The sequence below is a fragment of the Urocitellus parryii genome, chromosome 5, assembly GCF_045843805.1.
Source record: "Urocitellus parryii isolate mUroPar1 chromosome 5, mUroPar1.hap1, whole genome shotgun sequence".
Lineage (NCBI taxonomy): Eukaryota > Metazoa > Chordata > Mammalia > Rodentia > Sciuridae > Urocitellus > Urocitellus parryii.
The window spans coordinates 41,082,077-41,108,946 of NC_135535.1; the positions used below are offsets into that span (position 1 = coordinate 41,082,077).

Genomic DNA, 26,870 nt, shown 5'->3' on the forward strand with positions numbered 1-26,870 from the left:
TCAGCCTCATCCTCTTTCTCCTTTTTACTAGGACTCTAATCATAACAATGTGGGATCATATTCAGGCCCCTGAGGTTTTGTTCCTTTCCTCTCCCCCTCCAATTTCCTTTCACTATTCAAAATGGGTAAATTTTATTGTTCTATTTTCGAGATCATTGAATTTCTCCTTTGTCCTCTCTATTCTATTGTTGAACCTATCCATTGAGGGTTTTTTGTTGTTGTTGTTATTTTGGTTCCTGTAATTTTCAATTTTTCAATGGATTCTTCTTTATATTCTACATTCTATTTCTTTGCTATTTATTTGTTTCACAATCATGTTCATAATTATTTGTTTATGTTCATAACAATCATGATCATAATTACTTGTTGAAATCTTTATGATGGCTGCTTTAGAATCTTTTGTCAGACAATTTCAACCTTCATCATCATAGTGTTGGCAATTATTTCATGCGGTTTCAAATCTTCCTAGTTCTTGGTATGACAAGAAAATTTCAATTGAAACCTGGATATTTTGGGTACTTTGCGATTAGGGATCTTACTGGACTTTCTTTTTGATGGATTCTTCTGAAACAGTTTCAAAGAGATAGTAGGGAGGAATCTCTTCTCTTCAGGTGGGATAGAAGTCCAGGACCCCTACTTTAGCTTACACTGCCACCTGAGGAGAAGGTTCCTCATTAATGCTGGACAAGGGCTAGAAGTTCCACCCTTCAGTATACCTCTACTGATCTCTCTCTGGCTGGAAGAGGTAGGATTGCTGGGGGTAGAGATAGGACTTCATTAACAGCCAATGACAATAAAAGTCCCACCTTTCGAGAAAAGGTGGGGCATTTCATTACAAGCTGGTAAGTATAGAAATCCAGGCTAAGCAGTGGGACTTTGATGCTCTGAGGCAAGGTAGAGCCACATGTTTTTCTGTAGTGTTTGGCTATGGGACAGCAGTTATTTTTTAGAAGATTTCTGTCTCTCTGGGGTGCCTCTTTTTTGGCTCTCTGACTAGAGTGTGCTTTTGTTCTGGCTATTTTTGTCTGCATACATTTGGATAGTATTGAGTGGCCAGCTTTGCCAGCCCCTAGTCTAGGGTATATGGGTCAAAATAGAAAACCCATAGAATTCACCACCATGTTCTTCTTCAGGTCCTGAATCCCAAGACACTCAGCCTTTGTTCTCTCCATCTTCAAGAATCTTATTACACTTGTTTTGTATATAATGTTCAGCGATTTTAGTAGTATTTAACAGGAGTATGTATTCAATCTTCCAAGATTTATTTTTACATAATCAATAAACATTTCTAAAAGGATATGTGAAATTTAACTAACAATGGGATCATATATTTTTAAATGTTGAGAGTACTAATTTAAAGATTCTCCTCTAACTTGTTAAGCAGTTCACGATTACCTATAAATCTGTTTAAAATCCTAAGAGCTTTTAAAATCATTTTCTAAAATCAAGATTCTTTCCATGTCTATTTATTAGCACTGTCCTAAAATATCCACCCCTTCCACTTCTTGCTTCAAAGGATGATTTTTCTAATAATATTGAGTCCTAAGTGTCACTATTTTCTTATTTACTTTTTCACCCCCATGGTTAGTTCTAAATATAGAACATACTTTCACAGGCTAGCAAAAAAAATCATGTTCATGATTTAAATTTTTCTAATATGAAATGTAAAGAAAATGAAGAGTCTACTTAACTACTGATGTTTAATCTCACATATCAGAGATTTCAATCATCATATATATTTTTAACTAGTAACTTCTTGGGGGTTGGGGGTAGTGCTGGGGAATCTAACCCTGGCTCCACACATGCCAGGCAAGCATTCTATCACAGAGCTATGCTCCAGCCTCAGTAATCTTTTAAACAAAACTTAGCATATTTAAAGTCCTTAATGGAAAGAAAAACAGGAAAGAAATTCAACTTCGAACCGTTCACAATAACATACAAATGTTAAAAATTCTGCTAAAATTTTAAGAAGTTCTCTTTTTAAAAAGAAATAATTGCCAAACTCATAAACCTCACAGTTTCTTAATGCTATAATAAGTAACTTTGCAAATTGTTAAACATCTAGTATTTAAATGTTATTTTCATCTGACTGTATGTTAAAATAAGACTTCAAAATATTTAAAATCAACAACAAAAAAATTTTAAGATTACAATATTTACAGAATAATTTAAGATATTTTTATTACTAGCAAAATTATCATGAGACATTAGCTATTTTTCCCTGTTGAGCAAAATGGCTCCAAGTTTACAAAGCAACATCAAAATAAATAAATAAATCACTTTCTGTACCATATTTAATAATTAACTGGAAACAATAACATGATGTGGAAAATGTTCATTATTTTTAGCTATGAAGTTTGAAAAGAGTTCAAAAACTATAAATCTAATTCTTCTGATGTTTATGTAATAAACTAGTGAACTTTTCAGCTCATCAAGGAGTCTGAATTCCTGTTAAGTAATTGAGACACTGCTTTCCCTTTATTCAAAACTTATCTTTCCATCTTGATAACATATCAATGTTAAATTTAAACAATTACTATCACCACTAGAATAGCCTGAGTAAGACATACATAAAGACGGTAGTCAAAACTTAGTATCACTCAAGTTGTGATTATTGAAAGTTAGAAGATACACTGTAAATTATTTAAGTATACTAAAAAAAAAATTGTCAGTCAACCAATTTCCTCTTTTTGGAGGAACACACAAAAAAATTTAAATCTAGAACCCCCCCCCCTTTTGGGGAAAATTAAAGGTATATGGAAGATATAAATATGGACTTTCCATGGAGTAGTCAAGAACATAAGTTTTCTCTCTACAGAAGTTACAACATATCACAAAAGAATAAAAATTTCAAATTAATTAGAGCTACAGTTGTTTTTAAAAATATATATATTACGACTGATGTTTCATGATTTATTACTATACTAACAAATGAACACAAGGCTAGTTGAATCAATAAGCTAAAAATTATGTTAGTAGCCTATGGAAATTTAAGCAATTTCATATCCTATCCTTCTTAATTATCAGGAAACCAACACTGACATAAACCAAGTAAGCAGAACTCTAAGAAACTTTGCTATTTATCTTCACTTTATCCTAGTTAAAGCAATATTGTAAAAATTGCTCTGGGAAAGCCAAAATTAAAGTCTGAATATTCATGCTAAGTAAGTGTGGCCACGAATCTTACTTAAAAGATTATAGAATAAAACTCTTTAGTCATGAGTTTACCTTGTCAGCTTTTAGCTTTCTAAGGAAAGATGGATTGTCATATCCTTTTGCTTGCCTTGCCTCTTGCAAATGGTTGATCATCCACACGTTTTTCCTCTGTTTTGCCAGATCAAGTGCTGATTCACCCTGATAATATAAGAATTTTATATTTAAAATAAAAGAAAAAGCAGAATACTTTAGTTAATAACTAAATTTCCACAAAAATAAATCAACCATATTATTAATTCATTTACATCATTTTGCTATCAGTTAAAGTCAAAATTATGTATATAAACCATTACATATTTGTTAACAATTTTCCAAAGTACAATAAAAAAATGTGTTGTCTCATCTTATTCTATAGATTCTATTTTTGCTTGCATTTTGACATATTAGAGAGCAAATCAAAAAGTAGGTATTTTAGTACCTGCTGGATCAGAGGCTATCACTTAATTTATCAGTTATTTCATATTCTGTATAGATTAGTAATACTGATTGATATAAAACATTCTGCTACATACAATACCAAGTTGCCAGAAATCTCAGTAAAATAGTATAAGTCAAAGGAAGAGAATAGGGAAGAAAAAGAAATGTCAAGTTCTATTCTGCTACTACTGTACTGGCATTCTTGACCTATCTTAAATTTATTCACCCAACCAGAAATTTCCAAAGAGAATAGAAGTGATAAAAATAGTGTAGTACAAGGTATAAACTAGCAGGTTTAATGCTAAGAAAAAGAATGCCAGGGAGTATAAGCAAGTATAACTAAAATGCACTAAACAAGCTAAGAAATAAACATTCCCAATTCTATAGGTTTCTTTTTGCTTTTACTAATTTAAAATTGAATTTCTACTTTGGCAAAATCGATACCTACATTTCCACTTTATTTAATGTCCTCCTTTATTTTTCTACTATGTCAAATAGAAAACTGAAATGAAAATTGTTTGTCAAAATTTGATGAATGTAAAGACAGATATTCAAATTACTTCAGAAAAATATAAAAAAAAATTCAAAATACCATGTGAAAAAGAATAAAGGAATAAGAAGCCTTGGGGTACCTTACTCATGAAAGATGATTACTTATCAAGTTTGAAATGTGATTTAAAAAAAACAACACTAAAATTAAAAATAAACAAAAAAATAAAATATACCACTACCACCAACAGCAACAACTATTACAAAACAACAATAACAACAAAAAGCCCAACCAATCTTTTAATATCAAAATCAATGGTATTTAATAAGGAATGGGCTAATCTAGGTGTCTCTTCCACAAATAGGGATATTTATTTTAAATATCTCCTTGCTTATTCCAGAATTCCATCACCTAAGTTGTCAGAACCAGCTAATTAATCCAAACTATAAATATTACCTGAATAATAGCAATCCCTTGGGTAACAACTCCCAGAGAATATCCTGCAGTTGCCTCGGTCCAGCTGAGCATCCCTTCCACTAGAGGGCCATGTGACACCTAAGGATTGCCTAGACAAAAAGATTGAGGGAGCTTTAAAAAAATCTTTCAACTCCTCTAGTCATCTGACTGTTTTTGTATAGTTATTTTATTCAGCTGGCAAAATAAACAAGCAATTAATTTAAAGGATCATACTAAAACCAGGCAGGGTTCTGAATCAAGTCTATATTTTGATCACTCCATGTCTCAGCCAAAATAATAAAATAATACTAACAATAGTGACCTCAGCAAGAATTCACATGGAGTATTTATAGACTATGTAACTGCTAAGAAATTCTTTAAGGGTTTTGATCAGATAAACGTTATGTCTAAGGTGGAAGATCACTCAGTTTTGCCTTAAATGAGAATGAATTTTACTGTAAAAACTAAGGAAAAATTCATTAGAGACCATCTAGGTCAGGCGTTCAAGAGGTAATGAACAACTATTTTCTGAAAAGTTTCTTACCTCTTTTCAAGAACCAAGAAATCTTTCAAATATATTAATTAATTATGAGAGTTCAGTAATTTTACATTCCATAAAGCTAAAATTATTCTTTGATAATTTCAGAAGAGATCATAAATGCTTGCGCAGCACTCAGTGATTAATTTTTCTCCCCAAACTCAATTCATCTAAATTAACCTACTTAACCAAAAACATACACTAGGGGATAAAATATTATCTTTAAAAATTTCACAAATGAGATACTACCATAAAAAAAGAGTTATGGCATAGGCCATAATTTTTTGTTTTGTTTTGTTTTTTATTCTTCTTACACCAAATCACCCCACATACACATACACACACTGTTGCTACTTAAATGGAAAGGTTCAACCTTATTCTATGTAACTATTATCTATAGCTGGAGTTCTTAAATTCAAGGAGTCACATCTGATGAAAGCCAATGATTCTTTCCCCATAAAATACTGATTCACATTAACTTTTTTCTAACAATTTTAGGAAGTCCATTGGTGGACCCCAAAATGAGACCCTCTAATAGAGTATACAGCTATTCCTGATCCTTCCAAGGATCAAAAAACTGCCTGTCATTTAATATCAATTGTTTTCAAAGTTAAGTTCTATCTTATACTGATAGAAGAATCATTTTTATGTTAAAAGAAGTAAATTCCTTACTCAACTTATTTACAAGAGCAAATCTTTAGGCAGATTTCTAAGAAACTTAAGCTTAATCTTACTAGGAAAATGATGATTTTAGAAGAAATAGGATCAACTAGCAGTTGTTACACAAAGTATACTTTTTCACTTTCTTTGAAGAATAACTTTTAGAGTTAAATCCAGATTTGTAGGCTACATCCTACTGTTGCAATTCATTTTTATCAATAAGATTCTCTTTCCTAAGACTTTTAAAATGAAAAAAAAGTACTGGTATAAACTTTGTCAAATTTCTAGACAAAGGAAAAAAAACAATTTTTAAATTTTTTCCCTTTCAAAATTTGCAGCAATCTATATTCAATTAGTTAAATACAGTCCACATCACTGCAAACTGAATATAATCCAAATAGAACTAATTCCTATTAACTTCACTGCCAAAAAAGTATTTCCTCTTCAATCTACACAACCTCAACATGTATCACAAGACAATTAAAAGAAAACCTAAATGACTGATAATATTTTCTTTCATTCCCTTATATAATATACCTTTTCATTTCTGCTCTAAAATATTATCTCCAACTCCATTCATTTCTTTCCATCCCTACTCCTCAGATGGTATGCTAAGCTAACATCAGTTACTTTCCTGATTCACTACAATGGCTAACTGATCCCTATCCTTTCCATTCTTTTAATTCTTCAATGCATTCTTCCCCAATCAAAGTAAAATTTTAAAGATATTTAAAACAAAAAGCACATCCCACAGGCAGTCTACATAAATCATTCTAACTGCCTCCCAAGACTTGAAGATTCTCATCATGGCACTGCACAATCTGACACCTGCATCCCAAGAGACTTCAGTTTCTTGTTCACAGGCCAAACTGTCTTTATTTCTACACCTCAAACACAGCAACCTCATCCTGCATGCTTGCAGGGTCCTCTACAAGGAAGCTTTTTCCCCACATCTCTGTACAACTCTTTCTTATGCGATTCTCAAAGTACACGTCATCTTCTCAGAAGTATTTTCAAGTCACAACTGATGTGGCCCTCTCAGTACTATCACTCAATTACATTTGTGTTTTTAAAAATTTACTTATTGTCTATTTCCGCATTAAAACATAAGTTCTGGACTGGGGTTGTGGCTCAGCAATAGAGCACTCGCCTAGCATGTGTGGGACACTGGGTTCGATCCTCAGCACCACATAAAAATAAAATAAAGGTATTGTATCTACCTGTAACTAAAAAATAAATATTAAAAAAAAAAGAAAAAAAACCTATAAGTTCTAAGAAAACAGGATCGGGCTGGGGTTGTGGCTCAGCGGTAGTGCTTGCCTAGCACTCGTGAGGCACTAGGTTTGCTCCCCAGTATCACATCAAAAATATTAAATAGAGGTATTGTGTCCATCTACAACTAAAAGAAAAAAAAAAGAAAAAGGAAAAGAGGGATCATATCTATCTTAAAAACTGTGCCTACCTATAACTGAACAAACAAATATTTGCAAATGAGTGAAAAATGGTTTTATTAAAAGGTGGTAACTACACTTATGCATAACAGGAATGTCAGATCCCAGAAGAAAAGGCATTTGATACTTATTTCATCCTTTTAATTACATAAAAAGTGGAGTTTAAAACAAAAATCTACTTTTTTATCCCACATTCTTTCTTTTTTTTTGGTACCTTATGATTGTACATAATGGAGGGTTTTGTTGATACATATTTATACATGCACACAATCTAATTAAAAGTCTACTTTTTAAGCAAAGTGGATAAAAAGACAATTTTTTTTTTTGCTAAAAGTATATATGTTGCTTTGAGCAAATGGAATTCCTCCCTAAACTTTATGTTTTATTCTTTTTAGAAATAATGTCACCTAGAAGCCACTAGACAATTACATTTAAAATAACCTTGTAAAATAGCCAACTTTGAATGTATGTCAAATAAAACTAAAACACTAATAAAAAAGAATTTGTGCAGGAAAAAATTACATGAATAAAATGCCCACAGGCATAATAATTAGCTCCATTATTTGTCACTAGACTCTACAAAGTATTCACATGAATTGCACTACCAGCCAAGGAAACTACATTTCATTTTATCTGATCCTGGTATCAAATAGCTAATGTGCCTGAACTTAAAGGACAATAAAAAGAAAAGGTACAAAAGTACCTAAATAATTTCTCTACTGTTACCATTACTTCTCTGCTGAAATTCATTATATAATATTTCTTTTATTAAGATTAAACATTTATGCAATGGTTAATGGGAATCACAACTTTCCATTATTTATTTGAAGATATGTTAAATTATAAACAATTCCTCAAACACTTAAAAGATCACGATTGAAGAGGTTTCCTAAAATTTTATATAAATAGAAAAAAAATAAAGCTCAAAAATAAACTACTGGTTTCAAATTCTACAACTGTGTCATTTTACAATTATAATTCTTTAGTATCACCATAATTTCAATATACTGTTATGTATTCAACATACTATGGTTATTGGCAGAAGGTATGCAGTCTCTTACTATCTGCCATTCTGAAACAGTTCAGTTTCTTCAAGAAGATAATACTAAATTAAAATGTTTTCTTCCTAGTGCACGATCATTTTAGCAATGTCTGTCTAGTAGCAAAGACAAGTAATATTAGAAAGCAATTCAGATAGTAAAATATGAGGAAACCACTAAATTTTTCTTATAGGAATATTAATGAGACTTAGTCAAACTTCTTCCTTATCCTTTTGGCCTGGGGTCAGCCTAATTTACTAGCTCCAGTGCCATGAACTTTTTAAAGGATACTATTTAAAACTTTTTGGAAAAGCAAAACTCTCTCTACAATTTCTGAAGTGACAGAAAGGATCCTGGAAGAATCATTTTGAATGCCAGCTTAGGTAAAATTCAAGACTAGGCATATCTTCATTTGTTTAGCCAATACTAAAAGTGCACATTATGTCTCAGGCACTATGGTATGCTAATTTTCCTCTTGCCCTGTTTAGTGGCAGATAATGAACTTTTCTGATAACTTTGGGTAGGGACAAGAAAATTTGAAAGTTTTAAAAAATAAAGAAAGAAAATATGTGATTCTATCATTTCTTATTTTTCATTATTTATTTTTAACTAAAATTAATATTTGTAACTAGACTCATTTCTGAAAATTGGTTATAATCTTAAATAAATCATAATGAAAAACCAGTCTAAGCTATTTTATCATAGTAGTTTAACCTTCTCTTCTTAAAGTAACCAAATCTAGAAAAAAATTACACATTGGAACATAAAGAAATGCCCTGATCCAGCAAGAGATACCTACTTTTTGATTGGCCATTTCAGGTTAGTATGTGGCCTGAACTACCTTCATACTTAATTAGCATATATCCTTTAGACATTTATGAAACATGACTCAGAAAATACTATGACTTATAGCCAAAATTAAAGAACATTTGTCAAAGGGCACAGTTATTTCTGACACTCATTTCACAAGAAGACCCTGTTCCTTAAAGACATAGTGGATCCTGAAGCTTTAGAAATGAGAAGCATCAACCAAAATTTGAGACTACCAATAGAATTCTCTTGAATATATTCATAAAATGTATACAAATCTCTAAATGTAAATGTTAACAGTGCTTGGCACTTAACTAATTGTATTATACTTTTCCTGGGTTAGTTCACCATTTAGGGTGGGGAGGAGGTTCTCCTATAAATATCATAAAGGTATTTATCAAGTTTAGCAGTCTTGACCTTTAAAAAAAATAAGACAATTAAATGAACAATTCAAAGAATTACTAAAATTTATTATGAATAATATGGTCTAAACACATACAAACTTATCTTCTCTGTAATGTCTAAAAGAATCTAGAAAACTATTCCCTTTCATCTACAAAAATACAAACAATGTAATTTCCAAAAACCAGCATAAATTCACTCACTAATGAAAAGACCACCAAACTATAAAAATTATTTCAATACCAAAAGATGATAGTAAATGATCCAAGTTTTCAAACAAATTATTGCATGGAAGCAATGGGTGCAACTAAATAAGAAGTTTCTTCCAATTTTCACAGTCTATGAAAATTTTTTTTATTGAGGAATTCATATATTAAGAGCCACATTTTATACAGCATAATAAACAAAAGATAATTTTACCTTGATGTTCTGGGCATCAACATTAGCTCCAGCTTCCAGAAGAAGACTAATGACTGTGGTATTCCCTGCTAGTACTGCCCAGTGCAGGGCAGTGTTTTTGTGATACTTGTCACCAAGGTTAACTGAAACATTGAATGTTAAAAGCAATCTAGTTGGATCCACACTGAAAAGGAAAAAAAAAAAAAAACAACAACAACAACCCTAATTTCAATTATCGAAATCATTACAGATACTAAACTGACTGTGGTTGCATTGGCATTCCATCTTGGAACACTTCTAATCTACTCAACAACTTTATATCAATAATGAGACAATAGTCTAGTATAATGTATTACGCATGTGCAACCCATATAAAGTAATATAGTTCCAAGAGATAGCACAGCATATTTGGTCCTAACATCTTCTATTTTAATGTAGGAACTGATATCATTAACTCCTATGTAATTAAAAAATTTAATTTTTTAAAAGTTCAATCTGGACTTTTCCAAAAATGATTTAAAACATCTTTCAAATTAATACATAAACTTGCCAATGTAAATCATATGAAAAATTAATTACTTTTCAAAGAAGATAATCTCTCTGTCAATTCTTAGAAATTGTTAAAAGGAGGAATAGATTAAGAAAATACAATTACTGAGGTAGAGGTAAACATAGACATCAAAATATCCAAAGAGGTAATTTATGTTATATACTATGTCACATAAAACTTGTAAACATTAGTAATATAACATTTATTGCTTTTTCTCATTACTTGCTTCACAATGTATTATCCTAAAAATGATCTGAATATGTATAATGGTTACATACCTATGTGTTCTATAAGCTGCCCACATTAAAGGTGTCATTCCATTCTGATCCATCATATCTACATCCTGAAAGAGTAAAGTAAAACAGTAAAAATTTTATAAGTTTCTAACCAAAATTACTTGGAAAAAGCTAACTGACACATTGTGGAAGCCAATACATTACTACTCAATCAAGGATGGCTTATGAAACTTTCAAAATCTTTATTATCTTTAAAATAAAAATAAGTATTGCTACTAATACTTTAATTGATCAGCATGTTATCCTTTCACAGTTTTCCCTTTTAAGATGCCACGTGTTGTATTTAAGAATCTTTACCTATTCTGCCTTTCAGCCACAAAGGACACATAAAGTGATTCAAATCTCTGAAAAACTTGTTTATGCTAATGTATTATAGGAAGGAAAAACAACCCTATTTAGCCCTAAGTATTTCAAAACAGAATAAAAGATGTAATTTTTTTAATAAACTCAAATGTTTATTTTTTATTATGTTATAGATGTACATTTTTAGAGTTAAATAAATCTGCAAAGCTTGTGAGGAAAAAGTGATAAAGCAATCCTCTACCTTACTTTCCACCACTTTCAGCTTTTTAAATTTCATATCTTCAAAATAGACTCTCTAATTACTACATCTTGATTTTTCAGCTTCAGGCATTATCTTCTGGGACTCTTCAGTATGAAAAACAAGAACTTTCCTTCTTCTGCTTCATCACAAAAACACATCTTTTCTATTGTTTTTTATCAAGATATCTACTTATGTTATTCACGTTTTCACTACTTTTATCATAAATATGTATTATCTCCCTGGCCAAACAATGTAGTAAACTATAATTATTTTCCCTCTTCTACTTAACTTTAACTTTTTTCTGGAACTGTCTTCTTCTCCCTTTTGCTTAGTTTTTGGCAAATCTGAAATAAAACTACCACCTCCTAAATAAAAATTCTACCCTAACTCTAAATCTCCTTTGAAGACATTCTGATGTATCAGGGAGTGTATCAGCTTCATTGCTCTGAAATAACCCTCTCTGATCCACCCCAATCTGGTCTGATTATCCTCTCTATACCTGAGGCATCTGTCTCTCAATCAGAATAGGAATCTCTAAGAATCAATATTTAATCTATCTTTGTGTTCTCAGTACCTAACAGAGTAAATGATCAAAATGTTAAGTGAAAAGACATATTCATTGACTCTTCTGGGCTTGAGAAAGGGATAGGCTTTAGAATAAGATAAACATGGTTTAGAATTCCTAGCTGTACCATTATTTAATCACTTTTATACTAAAGGGTGGGGTGGGGATCAAGCCTCTAAACTTCAGCTTCTTCATTAAAAAAAAAAAAAAAAGTGACCTCAAAAAACGATTTCATAAGACCCTTAAGTAGAATTTAATGATTAAGTAGAGTAATGTGAATACTAAGTCCCATAGTCTGGAATGTAACATATTCAGTAAATATTAAGTTTTTCTGCTTCCTTTCCTCATCTCCCATTTCCAGGTTATATCAAATAAACACTTCTAATCCAAGTCGTCTTCCTTAATTTACCAATCAGTGAGAAGAGGACAGTTAGAAAAGTATCCTATAAAACACTGCATATCTCCATGTAGCAATTCTTTGTGAGCCACTGTTACTGATGGGACCATGTCTCAAATGTTAATATTATCCAAGTGAACTGAGGAAGAAAAAATAGCTAAGAATTACTACATTAGAGAACTAGAATACATCCTTATTGGCAATAGTTAGTCCCTCACCACATATACTATAATACAGTGTTTTGCCTTATCCATCATATGCCAAGAATCAAACCCAGGGCCTCATATATGCCAGACAATCTATCTAAACACTGAACTATATTCCCAGCCCTTAAACATGTGACTTCTTATGCTTAAATTTCTTAGTAGTAAGTCTTTTCATATCCTTTTTAAAAAGTGATAGTATCAAAAATACAGAAAAAAATTTTTTAGAGACTATAACTATGTCACAGCTCAAAAGAAAAAATGAAATTCAATCTTTTCTCTCTTTGGGTTGGAATTTGTACTTTGGTACTTCTTTTTCAAGTTTAGTCTGGACACATGTGTATTCTCTATTAGGAAGAAGGAAGAAATAACAATCTCTGAACAAAAGCTTATAGAAATCCCATGATCAAAAAGGCTCCAAAAACTAGTATTTTTCCCCTCTTTCTCATAAAAATCATCCAAAAGAACTGACAGTAAGCACTGAATATATTTAACAGATTACCAAAACAATTATGAAGAATAGAATGGCAAACTGAATGGAAATGTTATTTATCCTAACAATGTAAAGTTGGTTACAAAAAAATGGAGAAAAAATGAAAAAAAAAAAAAAACTGAAGAGAGAGTATGCTGAAAGCCTCGTCTGTAATAGCTAAGACTTAAAAGAGTATTATCTAAATCAAAGTAATAGAAATACAGTTTTATATTTCTCACAACAAAGTTAACACTAAGAAAAATAATATTATTGACCTAGAGCAGTGAAAGAGAGGGAAAGAAGAAATAAAAATACATTAATTTTGTTGCTCATAAATGGGAACTGATAATATTTGGGCAACTACCTGACTGAACAGAGGTGGTGGGGGGAGTGACTAAGTAAGGAAAGGCCACCACACAGCAGCAGTAGGAACAGCAAGCACAAAGATCCTGAGACAACAGCAAGTCTGAGTTGCTCAAGGAATACCAAGAATGGTATAGCTGAAGCAGAACAAGAAATAAGAGATGACAGAAGAAAACTCAAAAGATGACTCTGTAAGGCAGAGAACTTTGGACTATATTCAAAGTATAATGCAAACATACATTGAAGGGTGTTTTCTGTAATTATTTAGCGCACATACACAGAAAAAAGATCTTTTACGTACTAAACTGTTGAAGTAACCTCAGTCTAGGGTAGGCAAGGGAAGAAATGGGATTTAATTTTCTAAGCCAGACTCTTGTATTTTATTTAACTATTTTATAATAAGCATGTGTAATTTTTGTACACAGAAAATACTGCTCATAGGAAAAAACTAATCATTTGTCAGACACTTATCACAACCATCATGCATTTTTCATACAAAAAATACTATGAGGACTGGGGCTGTGTTTCAGCAGTAGAGCACTTGTCTCACATGTGTAAGGTCCTGGGTTCAATCCTCAGCACTACATAAAAATGAATAAAATAAAGGAACGTGTCCATCTACAACTAAATGAAAAAAAAAGATACTATGATAGGTAGAAAATCTACCCTTTGAGAATTTTATAGCCTACATAATTTTGATGGATTTAAAAATACAAAATCATCCAAACTCCACAATCAATTAACAACAACAATAATAAAAAAAAAGATGACTCAAAAATTTACACCTCTTTTTTTTCCTAGTTAAAAACTGCAAGGAAAAAAGGTGAGTTTGTATTGTTAATTCTTCAATCTAGGAGAAACTGGGAGAAAAAGAATTATCCCCTTCAGTGGCTGGTCTTCAAAGAAGATCCTAATAGACCTTGCCCCCATGGAATTCACATCCACATTGACCCTTCCCTGCACTGAAAAGGGGCTAGACCTAACCTCACCTTAACTGATAGAAAGGAGCAGAAATGCTGCTGTGCCAGGAGACCTAAGACTTAAAACAAAAGACAAAATAGCTTTTGTGTTTCTTTTGGGAGCTCTAAGCCATCATGTAGTAACTCCAGTTACCTGCTGGAGAAACCACATAAAGTAGTGGTGTGGAGAAGTTCTGTCATGGACAAAGACAGAGACCTTGCTATCCCAGCTAAGAACAGTTTTCTAGCCATTTCTATCCAAATAAGACACAAGATGTGTATAAGTGAGCTAACTCTCCAGCCCACTCAAGTCCCCAGATGACTACAGTGCCCAGCCATTTTCACAAGGAAAACAAAACTGTCACCTCAGAGAACTGTGAGATACAATAAATAGTTGTTGATCTTAGCTATCAAATTTGAGGGTGGTTTGTTAACAATAGTAGAATAAACTCCCTCTTCTAACAATTAACTTAATCAGCCCATGCCTCTTTTCGTAAGCTTCAATGTACAATATCCAACTGCTACTGTTTAATACTGTCAACAACAACAAAAAAAATCAAAGAATTTATTTAAAAATATAGTATTTAAATTCTAAATCAGAGTGAAATTTTAAATTAAATAACAATAAATATGTGTTGAAAGAAATGGATTAAATTAATTTTTCTTACTCTTATGTGATGAGATCCTTATTTTAAAACTAATGTTTTAATACAACCAGAAAAAAATGCATGGACAAAAAACAGATTACATTACTTTTAACAAAATACATTTACTATAAAAACATAGTAGCATGAACCAGTGATATTTAATATGATTATGGTCACTGCTGCATATTCAGGAAAAATCAGGAGCCACTTAAATCATGAGGAACTTTCTGACAAGCAGCAGCATTTTATAGAGCAGAAAATGAGAAACCAATCTTGAAGAAATTATCACCCTGAGGAGGAATTAAAATAGAAGATAACCAATAAATAACTTCAAAATGTTTGGATTAATTCAGAGGATATATTCAAACACCATAATTGGGGGGGTGGGGGAGAATTAATATCCAAATTTTCTCCTTTATTTTCCAGTACTTATATCCATCTATCTCAGAAATAAAAGACTCAACTTAGTAAACATTATTTGGCTCATGATTATATTTCTTATTTTTATGTTAAGAGCATTAAAAATTCAATACCAAATTAACTATATATTTATTTATTTTCTTTATTCTTTAGGAACTACTACTTAAATATCACCAGGTTGTTATACATGTTAGGCATTTAAGCCATGAAGAACATCAGATTAAAATCTACACCACTGCAAATTTTTTTTTTTACCTGTCCTTTTGCTATGAGATAAGCAACAATTGAGGTATGTCCAAACTGAGCAGCCAGATGAATACAGCTACATCCTTCCCCATCAATTAATGAAGGATCTGCACCATATTTCATTAGTTGCACAACCATGGATAAATGGCCTTGTCTAAAACACAAAAGAATAAACACTTAACATATACAAAGTTATTTCAAACAGTATCTTCTTGAAAGAATGTTTTAAAACAAGGCAATGGTAGAAAGATTACACATTTTATGAAGTTATTTTAAAATAGATATATGTCAAAATACATTAAGGATTTTTTGGTTCTTTAAAATCTTAGAGTAATAGTACTTGATAATTTATGGAAATAGTCATAACTTCTTTAAATATAATATATAATTACTATAAGTGTATTGTTTTTATTCCAATATCTCATTCATTCCATGAACTGAGCTAGTTCATTAACTGAATATATATACAGGATGCAAAATGATAAACTTACAAATCCAAACTTTAATGTAATCTTATAACTAACTACATTATCATCAGCATGGCTAACTCCCTTAAGACACCTTGAACAACAAACTCAGCTTCTAATGCAGGTAATACTGGACAAGAATACATTGGCATATTAGTGATATTAACTATTAGCATAATAAACTCTCCCACTGATTTTGGCATATCATTAAAAAAAAGAAGTTGTACTGTTTTATATTAATGAAGGATCCAAAGGAAAAATAATATAGAAGCAAATTTAAACCTTGTGGCCCAGTGCAATGGAGTTGAATTCAGGTCTCCTCCAAGTTGATCCACAATAGCACCTTTCGAAATATAGTATCTATAAGACAAAATTTGTAGTAATTTAGAAATGTGCATCTTCAATGTTAAGAAATTATGCGAAAAATAAGGAAAGAAAAGTTCTCATTTTGGATCTTATGCTGCTTTGTGCCTCTGAAAATAAGCAATCTTTTTTGATAATTTAAGAAACATAATTAGAAGTTTATTATACAAACACATCACTTTTTTGTTATAGGAAAAAAAATTTAATTACAAAAAAGAATAAAAATGCCAAATTAATCATATGAAAAAAGAAGGTAGTTAAGAGAATCACAAAGATTTGAGTAGCAGCATGTAAAATATTAAAATCAGAATAGTGGTACCACAGGCAAGATGTGTTCTACCTTGGATAGCTCAAATTTTTAACTTTACTTTCCTTATAAGATTATTTTAAGATTAAATCAAACAATAAACATGCAAGAATTTTATCAACTATAAACTGTAACAGAAGGTCTTTTATTATGCCTTGTTGTTTGTTATGCCTAATTTAAAGCCATGTTGTTTTTAAAAGAAAAAGCAACCTCAATGTTTAATGTATTAATGTCATACCATCTTGATATTCTGTGAAATCCATATATTTCACTGAGGCTCTCAAACTGTTCTAAGTGATTACTGTTTTAGATCACTAATGCATTTACTTTTAATATACACAGTTCTAAACGTCGTTTAATATAATCATTCTTACATACATAATTCACACATTTTCTGCTTCATTTAAATTTCTGTTAAATTTGTGATTTTAAAACATTATGTAATTAAGGGACCAACTTCACTGTCATATAAAATATATTTCAAAGTAACTTAACAAAGTATTTCCAGAATTAATCAATTAAGAACACGAACATTTAGGTATCTTTGAACTGGTTCTTAAGGTACCTATTAGACATTATACAATGTTGAAGATGTTTCTTGAGAGTGGTTAGACTAGAACTCAAAGAATTATAGCTCAAGAAATTATTTTCATAGGAAATATTTTCTTTAAAATCCCAACTGGAATTTTTTTAAAGCAATTCCATTCCCTTCTTTAGAGGGGGCGAAAAACTACCTCCGAAAAACCCCCTAATATCTGGAAAACAGATACAAACATTGGAGCAAAGGGACTTACCGAAATTATGGCAAACAAAAATCTCAAGCAATGGTTGTATGGTAGTCCTACACAGCAAAAAGTCTGGGCTGACACAGCAAAGTGGAGAAATCTAAGAATTATATCATCTTCCCTCCTCCATCAAAACAAAACTGATAAATTAACTAATACTGTTGGCATAGGGGGATTTTTCCAGTTCTAAGTGTATGGGAAGAATTAGTGACAGTTAAAAAAAAATGAAAAACACATGAAGCAACTTGACAACTCAGACAAAATCAAAAGTTCTACAAGAACAGTTAATCACAGAATAGCTTTTGTGCTTAGCAGTGCATAGTTATATACACCTAATAATTTAAACATTGCATAATGGTGTAACTAAACCATGAAAGAGTAACAGAAAAAGCATTAGTGGTAAGGCAGTCTAGAACATCTATTTAAAAAGACAAAATATAGGCTGAGGCTATGGCTCAGTGATAGAGCGCTTGCCTAGCATGTGTGAAGTACTGGGTTCGATTCTCAGCACCACATATAAGTAAATGAATAAAATAAAGGTCTACACATCTAAAAAAAATTTTTAAATATTAAAAAAGACAAAATATAATGCTAAAAATTAATAAATCAAGAAATAATATAAAGTTATCAATATTTATTCAAATTAAAAACTTGCATTTTTCTTACTCCAATGAATTCCAGATATAAATAAATATATTCAAAATGATATGTGTATAAGATATCAATTGAAGTGTTGTTTGTGACAGCAAAGACACTAGAATCAATCCATTTATCTGTCCATCAATAAGGAAATCAGTAAATAAATACTTCATATCACCAGTTATACAGATTTTAAGAATAATGCAGCTCTATTTGTAGTGATAATAAAAAACCTGGAAGACATGGATTAAATGAAAAAACAAAATTGTTTGCTATCATTTGCATTAAAAAAATACATATAAAAGTAGCAACATAAACATATCAAGTTTAAGAGTAAATACTGGCCAGGTGCTGTGGCACACACCTGTAACACCAGAGGCTCTGGAGGCTGAGGCAGGAGGATCTTGAGTTCAAAGCCAGGGCTCAGCAAAAGGGAGGTGCCAAGTAATTCAGTGAGACCCTGCCTCTGAATAAAATACAAAAAAGGGCTGGGGATGTGGCTCAGTTGTTGAACGCCCCTGAGTTCAATACCCATTACCCACCCCTACTTTGGGGGGTGGGGGGGAGTAAATATTGGATGGAACAACTTAAGTATTGAAAATGTTACTTCTTAAATATGGAACTAAAGGGTAGAGAAAGGCTGATGTTTCTCATTGTAAGTCTTTAAACAATACCTGATTTTTAAAATTGTTTATGTATTATTTTGATTAAAATAATTTTTTAATAAGAAAATAGAGATCAGGGAAGCCTACGTAACTTGAACCAACCTTAACCCTCTCATTTAAAAAGAACAAAGAAAGCTCAATGAAATATAAGAAACATTTCCAAAAAAGCAAAGCCTAATAGAATTAACAGCATTTACTTAGTCAAGATTCAGGAAAGAGTTAAAACCTGAAGAAGTTACAAGAATGCCCAGCATTTTGACTTAAAGACAATTTGCTGATGCAGAAGAGTTGGCCAGGAGGAGTCAGAGAAATGCAAATCAAAACCACCCTAAGATACCATCTCACTCCAGTAAGATTGGCAGCCATTAGGAAGTCAAACAACAATAAGTGCTGGAGAGGATGCGGGGAAAAGGGCACTCTTGTTCATTGCTGGTGGGACTGCAAACTGGTGCAGCCAATTTGGAAAGCAGTATGGAGATTTCTTGGAAAGCTGGGAATGGAACCACCATTTGACCCAGCTATTCCCCTTCTCGGTCTATTCCCTAAAGACCTAATAAGAGCATGCTACAGGGACACTGCTACATCGATGTTCATAGCAGCTCAATTCACGATAGCAAGACTGTGGAATCAGCCTAGATGCCCTTCAATAGATGAATGGATAAAAAAAAATGTGGCATTTATACACTATGGAGTATTACTCTGCATTAAAAAATGACAAAATCATAGAATTTGGAAGGAAATGGATGGCATTAGAGCAGATTATGCTAAGTGAAGCTAGTCAATCTTTAAAAAACAAATACCAAATGACTCCTTTGATATAAGGGGAGTCAACAAGGACAGGGTAGGGACGAAGAGCTTGAGAAGAAGATTTACATTAAACAGGGATGAGAGGTGGGAGGGAAAGGGAGTGAGAAGGGGAATCGCATGGAAATGGAAGGCGATCCCCAGGGTTATACAAAATGACATATAAGAGGAAAGGAGGGGTAAGACAAGATAATACAAATGGAAGAAATGATTTACAGTAGAAGGGGTAGAGAAAAGAAAAGGGGAGGGGAGGGGAGGGGAGGGGGGATAATAGAAAATAGGACAGACAGCAGAATACATCAGACACTAGAAAGGCAATATGTCAATCAATGGAAGGGTAACTGATGTGATTCAGCAATCTGTATACGGGGTAAAATTGGGAGTTCATAACCCACTTGAACCAAACCGTGTAATATGATGTATTAAGAACTATGTAATATTTTGAAAGACCAATAATAAAAAATAAAAAAATAAAAAAATAAAAAAAAAAAAGAAGAGTTGGCCAGGAGGGAAGCAAAGGAGATAAAAAGCAAACTAAAGGTTGGGATCCCCCAAAAAGCTGCTCTATAAAGTAAGGAAGAAACAGAAGTAAACCTAATACAGCATAATCTTCATCTACCAAAATCTGGGAAATCTAAAGTTTTGAAATTAGGTTGGGCCAGGCAAAAACAAATCTTTGCAACGTAAGTCTCAAATTAATCAACATATAAATTTTTCCAACACAATGTCTAGTATGTATATATATATGTGTGTGTGTGTGTTTGTGTGTATATATATATATATATCTCCAAGGACAATCAGGCATGTCAAAGAAAAACAGAATAGAAACAGACCCACAGAGAGCTACAGAAGCTATAATTTTACAGATAGATTATAAAATGATGGTATTTGCTGTTTGAGTATATGAGACAAGATTGAAAATTTCAACAACTAATGATTTGAGTAATACAGATTTAAAACAGTAACAAAAATTCTAAAACAGAATGATAAGATTTTTAAAATTAGGAACCCCAAAATTAGGAACACTGGAGATAACACAGAGAGTAATGAACTACAGGTTGGAAGAAGTTTCCCAAGTGAAGCAGAGACAAAAGAAGAGAACATACAGAATGAAAAGAAAGAAGATACAGTAAGAAAAAAAAAAAAAAAAAAAAACTCACAACTAACATATATTCAACTGGAGTTCCAGCAGGGAAGTTAAAAGAGAATGGAGCAGGAGCACTATTTGAAGCAACAATGGCTGAACTCTTCAAAACTGAGGAAAACATCAATTCACAGAATCAAAATTCCTTGTAATCTCATTCAAAATAAAAAGAAATTGACACCTAGATATATCATTGTAAAACTGAGGAAAACCAAAAAACAAGAGAAAATCTTAAATGCATAGTATAATTTCTTAACAGTAACAAAAGCCAAGAAACTGAAATGATCTTCTCAGTGTATAAAAGGCAAAATTTTACATCCAATGTGAAAATTTCTTTCACAAAGATGAAACAAATACATTTTTTGACAAAAAAAAAACTAGATATAAGGCGATCCACACTGAAGACACAGGGAAAATTAAAAGAGATGTAACAAGAGAAAAAAGGAACAAAGAAAATGGAAATACACTCTCTAGAAGAAAGTGACTCATGATGTTCAATGAGTTATTGTTTGTTTAATCTTTGCTTAAGACTTTTAAGGACAAATTCTTTTATCTGGCATTAATATTCTATTTGCCTCTAGACTCTGTATGCTACACTTAACTATATATCTCCAAACAGCTCATTTTAGATTGTCTTTTCTAAAATGTTCAAAGTATCAAAGACTACCAAATAAGATTACTAAGAAAGACTTCCTATCAGTTCAATTCTTGCTGCGCTAACTTTTTTCTTTTTCTTTTTCCAGTGCTCAGGAGCAAATACAGGGCCTTACTCAAGCTAGGGTAGGGCTCTTTCTCTCAGTTGTATCCTCTGCCTCTGTGACTATTTCTTTCTAATATTAAAACAACAGATTAATGGTGAAGAATAAAAATCATTTTATACTTCATACATGAAACATCAGTTAAGCTGATATGAACAGTTAAATAAGACTATTGCCTATTACTATTTCAAATCCTCTTTCTTTTTGCTGCTTTTCCCCATAGAATCTGTACTAAGAATGTGAATGCTATGTGAGACTGCATAAATTCAGATCCCAATTCCAACTTATTATTTGCATGCCATTAATAGCTGTGTGTAGTATATTTAAAAGCTGTGCCTCTGTTTCTCATCACTGAGATGGTAGTAACTGTTACATTTCATTTAGGGTTATTTCAAGAATTAAAATGAAAGGAAACACACATGGAAAAGCACTCAGAAAAGTGCTTCGCTCATATTGTCAATGTATGTTAAAAGTAATTTTCTTCAAGAAAAAAGATATACAGATACACACTTAAGTCATGAATTTTGGAAATTATTCATTTTATGATCATTACCCCCAATAATTTAAAAATAAAGCCAACTAATAATTAATCAAAGCAGAAAATACATACTTGACTAAATCTATTCTGTTATTGATGGCAGCCCAGTGGAGGAGGGTAACGTTTTCCTTGTCTGGTTGCCGTACATCATAACCTGCTTCCACCAATTCTCGGCAGCGTTCATATATTCCATATCTTGAAAAAAAAGAAAATATGGATTGTTACTACTATTTAACAACAAATTCAAAGATGAAAATAACATTTTAAAAAGACAATATTGCTCCATTTTCAGACTCAGAAATTAAAATATGGGCTGGGGTTATAGCTCAGTGGTAGAATACTTGTACAGCCTGTGTAAGGCACTGGGTTTGGTTCTCAGCACTGCATATAAATAAATAAAAGTCCAGCAACAACTAAAATGTGTGTGTGTATTTTTAAAAGACATTAAAATGTATTTAAACATAAAATATCACATTTCTTTTCCTTCTCCCCATCTGACTTTTCTAAACTCACTGTGTGTGTGTGTGTGTGTGTGTGTACCTGCACACATGTTGCCAGGGATTGAACCCTCGGCCTCATTCATATAGGCAAGTGTTCAACTGCAGAGTCACATCCTGAGCCCCCCAGATTTTAAAATACCAATATTTCAACAGCTTTAATCCATTTCATAGTTCTAAAATATCTCATTTATGAAACCACAGAATCTCATTAGCTGGAAGAGAAAATCAGTTTCTCATTTTTCTTTACAGCACTACTTATTCATGAAACACTGAGGCAGACTGTAAAAAAAATATACAATCAAGCTAAAAAATATAAAATACATAAAAATAAATAGCAATGAACATGTAATAATTAGCAGAACATCAAAAGGAAAAAATGTTTAAAAGCCCCAGCATTCTTTATTTATAAATCTTTGATATTCCTGAAAGCAAATAAAAAAGGGTGTGCAAGGGTGGGAAGTAGGTGAAGAAGAGTCCTGTAATTCAATTCGATCCAAATGAGACTTAAGAGAAAGTCCACAGGAAGAGCTCTATGAAAGACATTCATATCTAATAAAAGAGAGGCACACACAGACAATATAATTTGCACTTGCATTTCCCATCACTCTGTGGCAAACGAAGAGCTTAATTATGGAAATTTTTAAATATACACAAAAGTAAAAAGAATAATACAATAAACCAGGAAGATTCCATCATCAAGCCACAACAATTATCTTCACTGGATCCCTGGAAATAAGTAACACAAAAACAAATATTTGTAATATTTGTAATATCTACAATATTTGTAATTTCTTAAAATTTCTTATCCAAAAAGGTGTACCTCAAGGTGAGGGTAGGAGAGAGGAAGCACAATAAGGAGCTGCTAGAAACAAACAATGGAACTTCTACCTATATTCATCTCTTATTTAATAAATTAGATCTACCAATATTTAGCACAGCCCTCAAACTGCTGTTGTCCCTGGTTCTGATTTGCATGTGTGCAACACAGAGAAACAGACAGACAGACCCAGAGGCATCAACCTAAGGTAAGAAATAGCAGGAGAGGATGACAATGATACCTTCAGTTGTTTGTTTTCTTTCAGAAACACCTAACTGATAAGTAAACTAGGCATATTAAAGAGTGAAATCTATGAATGAGATGGTAAGTGAGCAAGGAAATCTTTTGAACCTTACACAGAAACACTGATTATTTTCTCACATTTAAAAGTTCCTGAGGAGGATTCTTGGAGTTTGGCAGAATAGGAAGCATTACAAATCTGTTTCTCTACTTAGACAAAAAGTGCACTGGCAGAGTATGTGTGATGTATCTACTTTGGAACTCTGGAGTCTTTTGAAAAGGCTTGCCTGGATGGTAAATTGCAGTTAATTTCAGTGCTTGGCCTACTCACAACTACCAATCCCTACCCTCCATTCCCTGGCAGGCAGGAATGCACCTGTTTCACCTGTTCCTAGAGTAATCAGCATACAGCTAATCAGGGTGGACCCTGTCATCCAAATATTAGAGACCCATGCTCTAATTGCTTCTTCAGATCACATAGGTACAGACAAAAAGAGGTGGCCATTATTGTAGCACATACCCTCAACTGTTGCAAACCTCTCCCCTTCTGGGTGAAATTACTTATTTATCCCTTTTCTTCCTCTCTTTCGTTTTTCTTTTTCCTCCTTTGAGAATAAACAATAAAGAGTAGGTTATTCAAAGGTAACTCATACATAGGGAAAATCAGAAACTATACATGCCCAGAGAAGGGCGCAGATTCAGAAAGTCCTTCAAGAGCCTGAAGTTTATACCCTCAAGCTGTCTTGGCACAGAGACTATCTTTAATAATCAAAAAGAAAAATAAATAAATAAATTAACCCTGGGGAAGTAGTAGTACCTGATTAACTAGTCACCACATCATTACATTCAAATGTCCAGTTTTCAACAGAACAACTAGATGGCATGTTAAAAAAAAAACAACATAAAGTATAAACCTTTCAAGGGGAAAAAAATCCATACAAACTGTCCCTGAAAAAGACATGATGGCTTATGTATTAGAGAACTACTTTAAAACAACTGAATTAAAGATACTCTAAGAACTAGAGAAAGATGTGGACAAAGATAATGATGTGTGAACAAAATGAAAATATAAATAAAAGCAATACCTAAAAAGAAAGTCTGGAGCTCAAAACACAATGAAAAATTCACCAGATGGATTTAAAGGCAGATTTGAGAGGCAAAGAAAGAGTAGGCAAATGAACTTAGAACAGGAGAAGTTATCAAATGTAAGAAGTAGAAAGAGAAAAAAAAAGACTGAATTAAAGTGAAGCGAGGGGCTGGGGTGGTAGTTCAGTGATAGAGAACTTGTCTAGTGTGTATGGGGCACTGGGTTCAATCCTCAGCAGCACATAAAATAATAAATAAAGGTATTGTGTACAAAAAGATTTTAAAAATAAAGTGAAGGAAATCTTTTTAACATATTTCTCATCAGAAACTTTGGTAGTCAGAGGTCAGCAGGCCAATGTATTTAAAGTATTAAAAAGAAATCAATGTCAACCACAATCCTGTATCCAGCAAAACTGCCTTTCAAAAGAGAGAAATTAAGACATTCCTCTCCCTTTAAAAAGAGTGAAATCTTGTGGATGTGTAACCGACATGATTCTGCAATCTGCATTTGGGGTAAAATTGGGAGTTCATAACCCACTTCAATCTAATGTATGAAATATGATATGTCAAGAGCTTTGTAATGTTGTGAACAACCAATAAAAAAAAAAAAAAAGAGTGAAATCTCTGAATGAGAGGCAGTTCATTACCACTAAACCTGCCATGCAAGAAACACTCAAGGACATCCTGTAGGGTAAAATGGAAGGACACTAGATTGTAGCTTAAAGCCATATAAAGAAATAAAGATCTCAATAAAAGTCAATACATAACTGATTACAAAAGTTAGTATTTAACAATGATTTGTAACTCTACTTTCTACATGATTTAAGAGATTAATATATCTTTAAAGAAACTACTAGTTTAAAAGCTAATGTTAATGCAATTTTGACTTTTATGTCCACATATTGTTTTTATCATCATTTAAGGGACTAATGCATTTAAAATAATTATTTGTTTAGGTTTTGGAGAACACAATGTATAAATAGGTAAATCTGTGAAATTAACAATTGAAAAGGATATGAAAAAAATATAAATGAACACAGTTTGTGTATTATTAAAAGTAGTATTTAGGGCTGGGTTGTAGCTTCTCATGAGGAAGGCACTGGGTTCAAACCTCAGCACTACATAAAAATAAAATAAAGGCATTGTAACCATCTACAACTAAAAAAAAAAAAAAAAAAATTAAAGTAGTATATAAGCTGGGCACGGTGGCACAAGCCTGTGACCCCAGGGGCTCCTGAGGCTCAGGCAGGAGGATTTTGAGCTCAAAGCCAGGCTCAGGCAGGAGGATTTCGAGCTCAAAGCCAGCCTCAGCAAAAACAAGTCGCTAAGCAATTCAGTGAGACCCTGCCTCTAAATAAAATACAAATAAATAAATAGAGCTGGGGATGTGGCTCAGGGGTCAAGTGCCCTGAGCTCAATCCCCAGTACCAAAACAACAACAAAAAAAACCCCAAAAGTAGTATATATACATTCAAAACCAAATTCTAATTTAGAGCTATAATTTTAGGATGTTAAAAGTAACACCTACAGCAATCAAAGAAAAATAGCTACAGGAATAAGAATTTAAACATTTCCCTATTTAAAAAAATTAATAGAACATAAAAAAGACATAACGCACTAAATAAGGGACTAAAACTCTATAAAGCACACAGAAAACAAATGGTAAAATGGCAGCTGTTCCTCTTTATTAGTAATTGCTTTCAATATAGATGGATTAAACTCTCCAATACAAAGATTCATAATGGATGAAACAAACAACAACAAAACACTTGTGATGAAACTGTGTGCTGTCTACAAGGCAGACTTCAGATCCAAAGAAAAGGAAAGTAAAAGACAGAAAAGTGAAGAGTATGCAAAAAAAACATTCCATGTAAATAAATAGTAACCAGAAGACAGCAGTCGTGACTATACTAATCAGACCAAAAAACCATTTTGTTCTTCCTGGTACTGGGGATTAAACCCAGGGGCACTCTTCCACTGAGCTACATCCCTAACCCTTTTTATTTTGAGAAGAGGTCTTACTAAGTTGCTAAGGCTGGCCTCAAATTCATGATCCTCCTGCCTCAGCCTCCTCAGTAGCTGTGATTACAGGTGTGTACCACTGAGCTCCCAGCTCAATAAACTTTACATCAAGAAAGATGACAAGAGACAAAGAAAGACATTATATACTAATAAAAGATTCAACAGAACAAGAAGATAAAACTATGTTACTAATG

General features: G+C 32.3%; 1 protein-coding gene across 2 annotated transcripts in view; it reads right to left on the reverse strand.

The window, feature by feature from the left end:
- The window catches only part of Zdhhc17 (zDHHC palmitoyltransferase 17), a 96,959-nt gene that overhangs the window by 28,393 nt on the left and 41,696 nt on the right, over positions 1–26,870 (reverse strand). For both annotated transcript variants that reach the window (XM_077798679.1, XM_077798678.1), the window contains exons 3-8: positions 22,084–22,206; positions 16,291–16,368; positions 15,551–15,695; positions 10,708–10,772; positions 9,901–10,063; positions 3,229–3,354 (exon numbers count right to left, since the gene is read on the reverse strand). In XM_077798679.1, the coding sequence (XP_077654805.1) occupies positions 3,229–3,354; positions 9,901–10,063; positions 10,708–10,772; positions 15,551–15,695; positions 16,291–16,368; positions 22,084–22,206 (700 nt within the window). The remainder of the gene's footprint in view (positions 1–3,228; positions 3,355–9,900; positions 10,064–10,707; positions 10,773–15,550; positions 15,696–16,290; positions 16,369–22,083; positions 22,207–26,870) is intronic.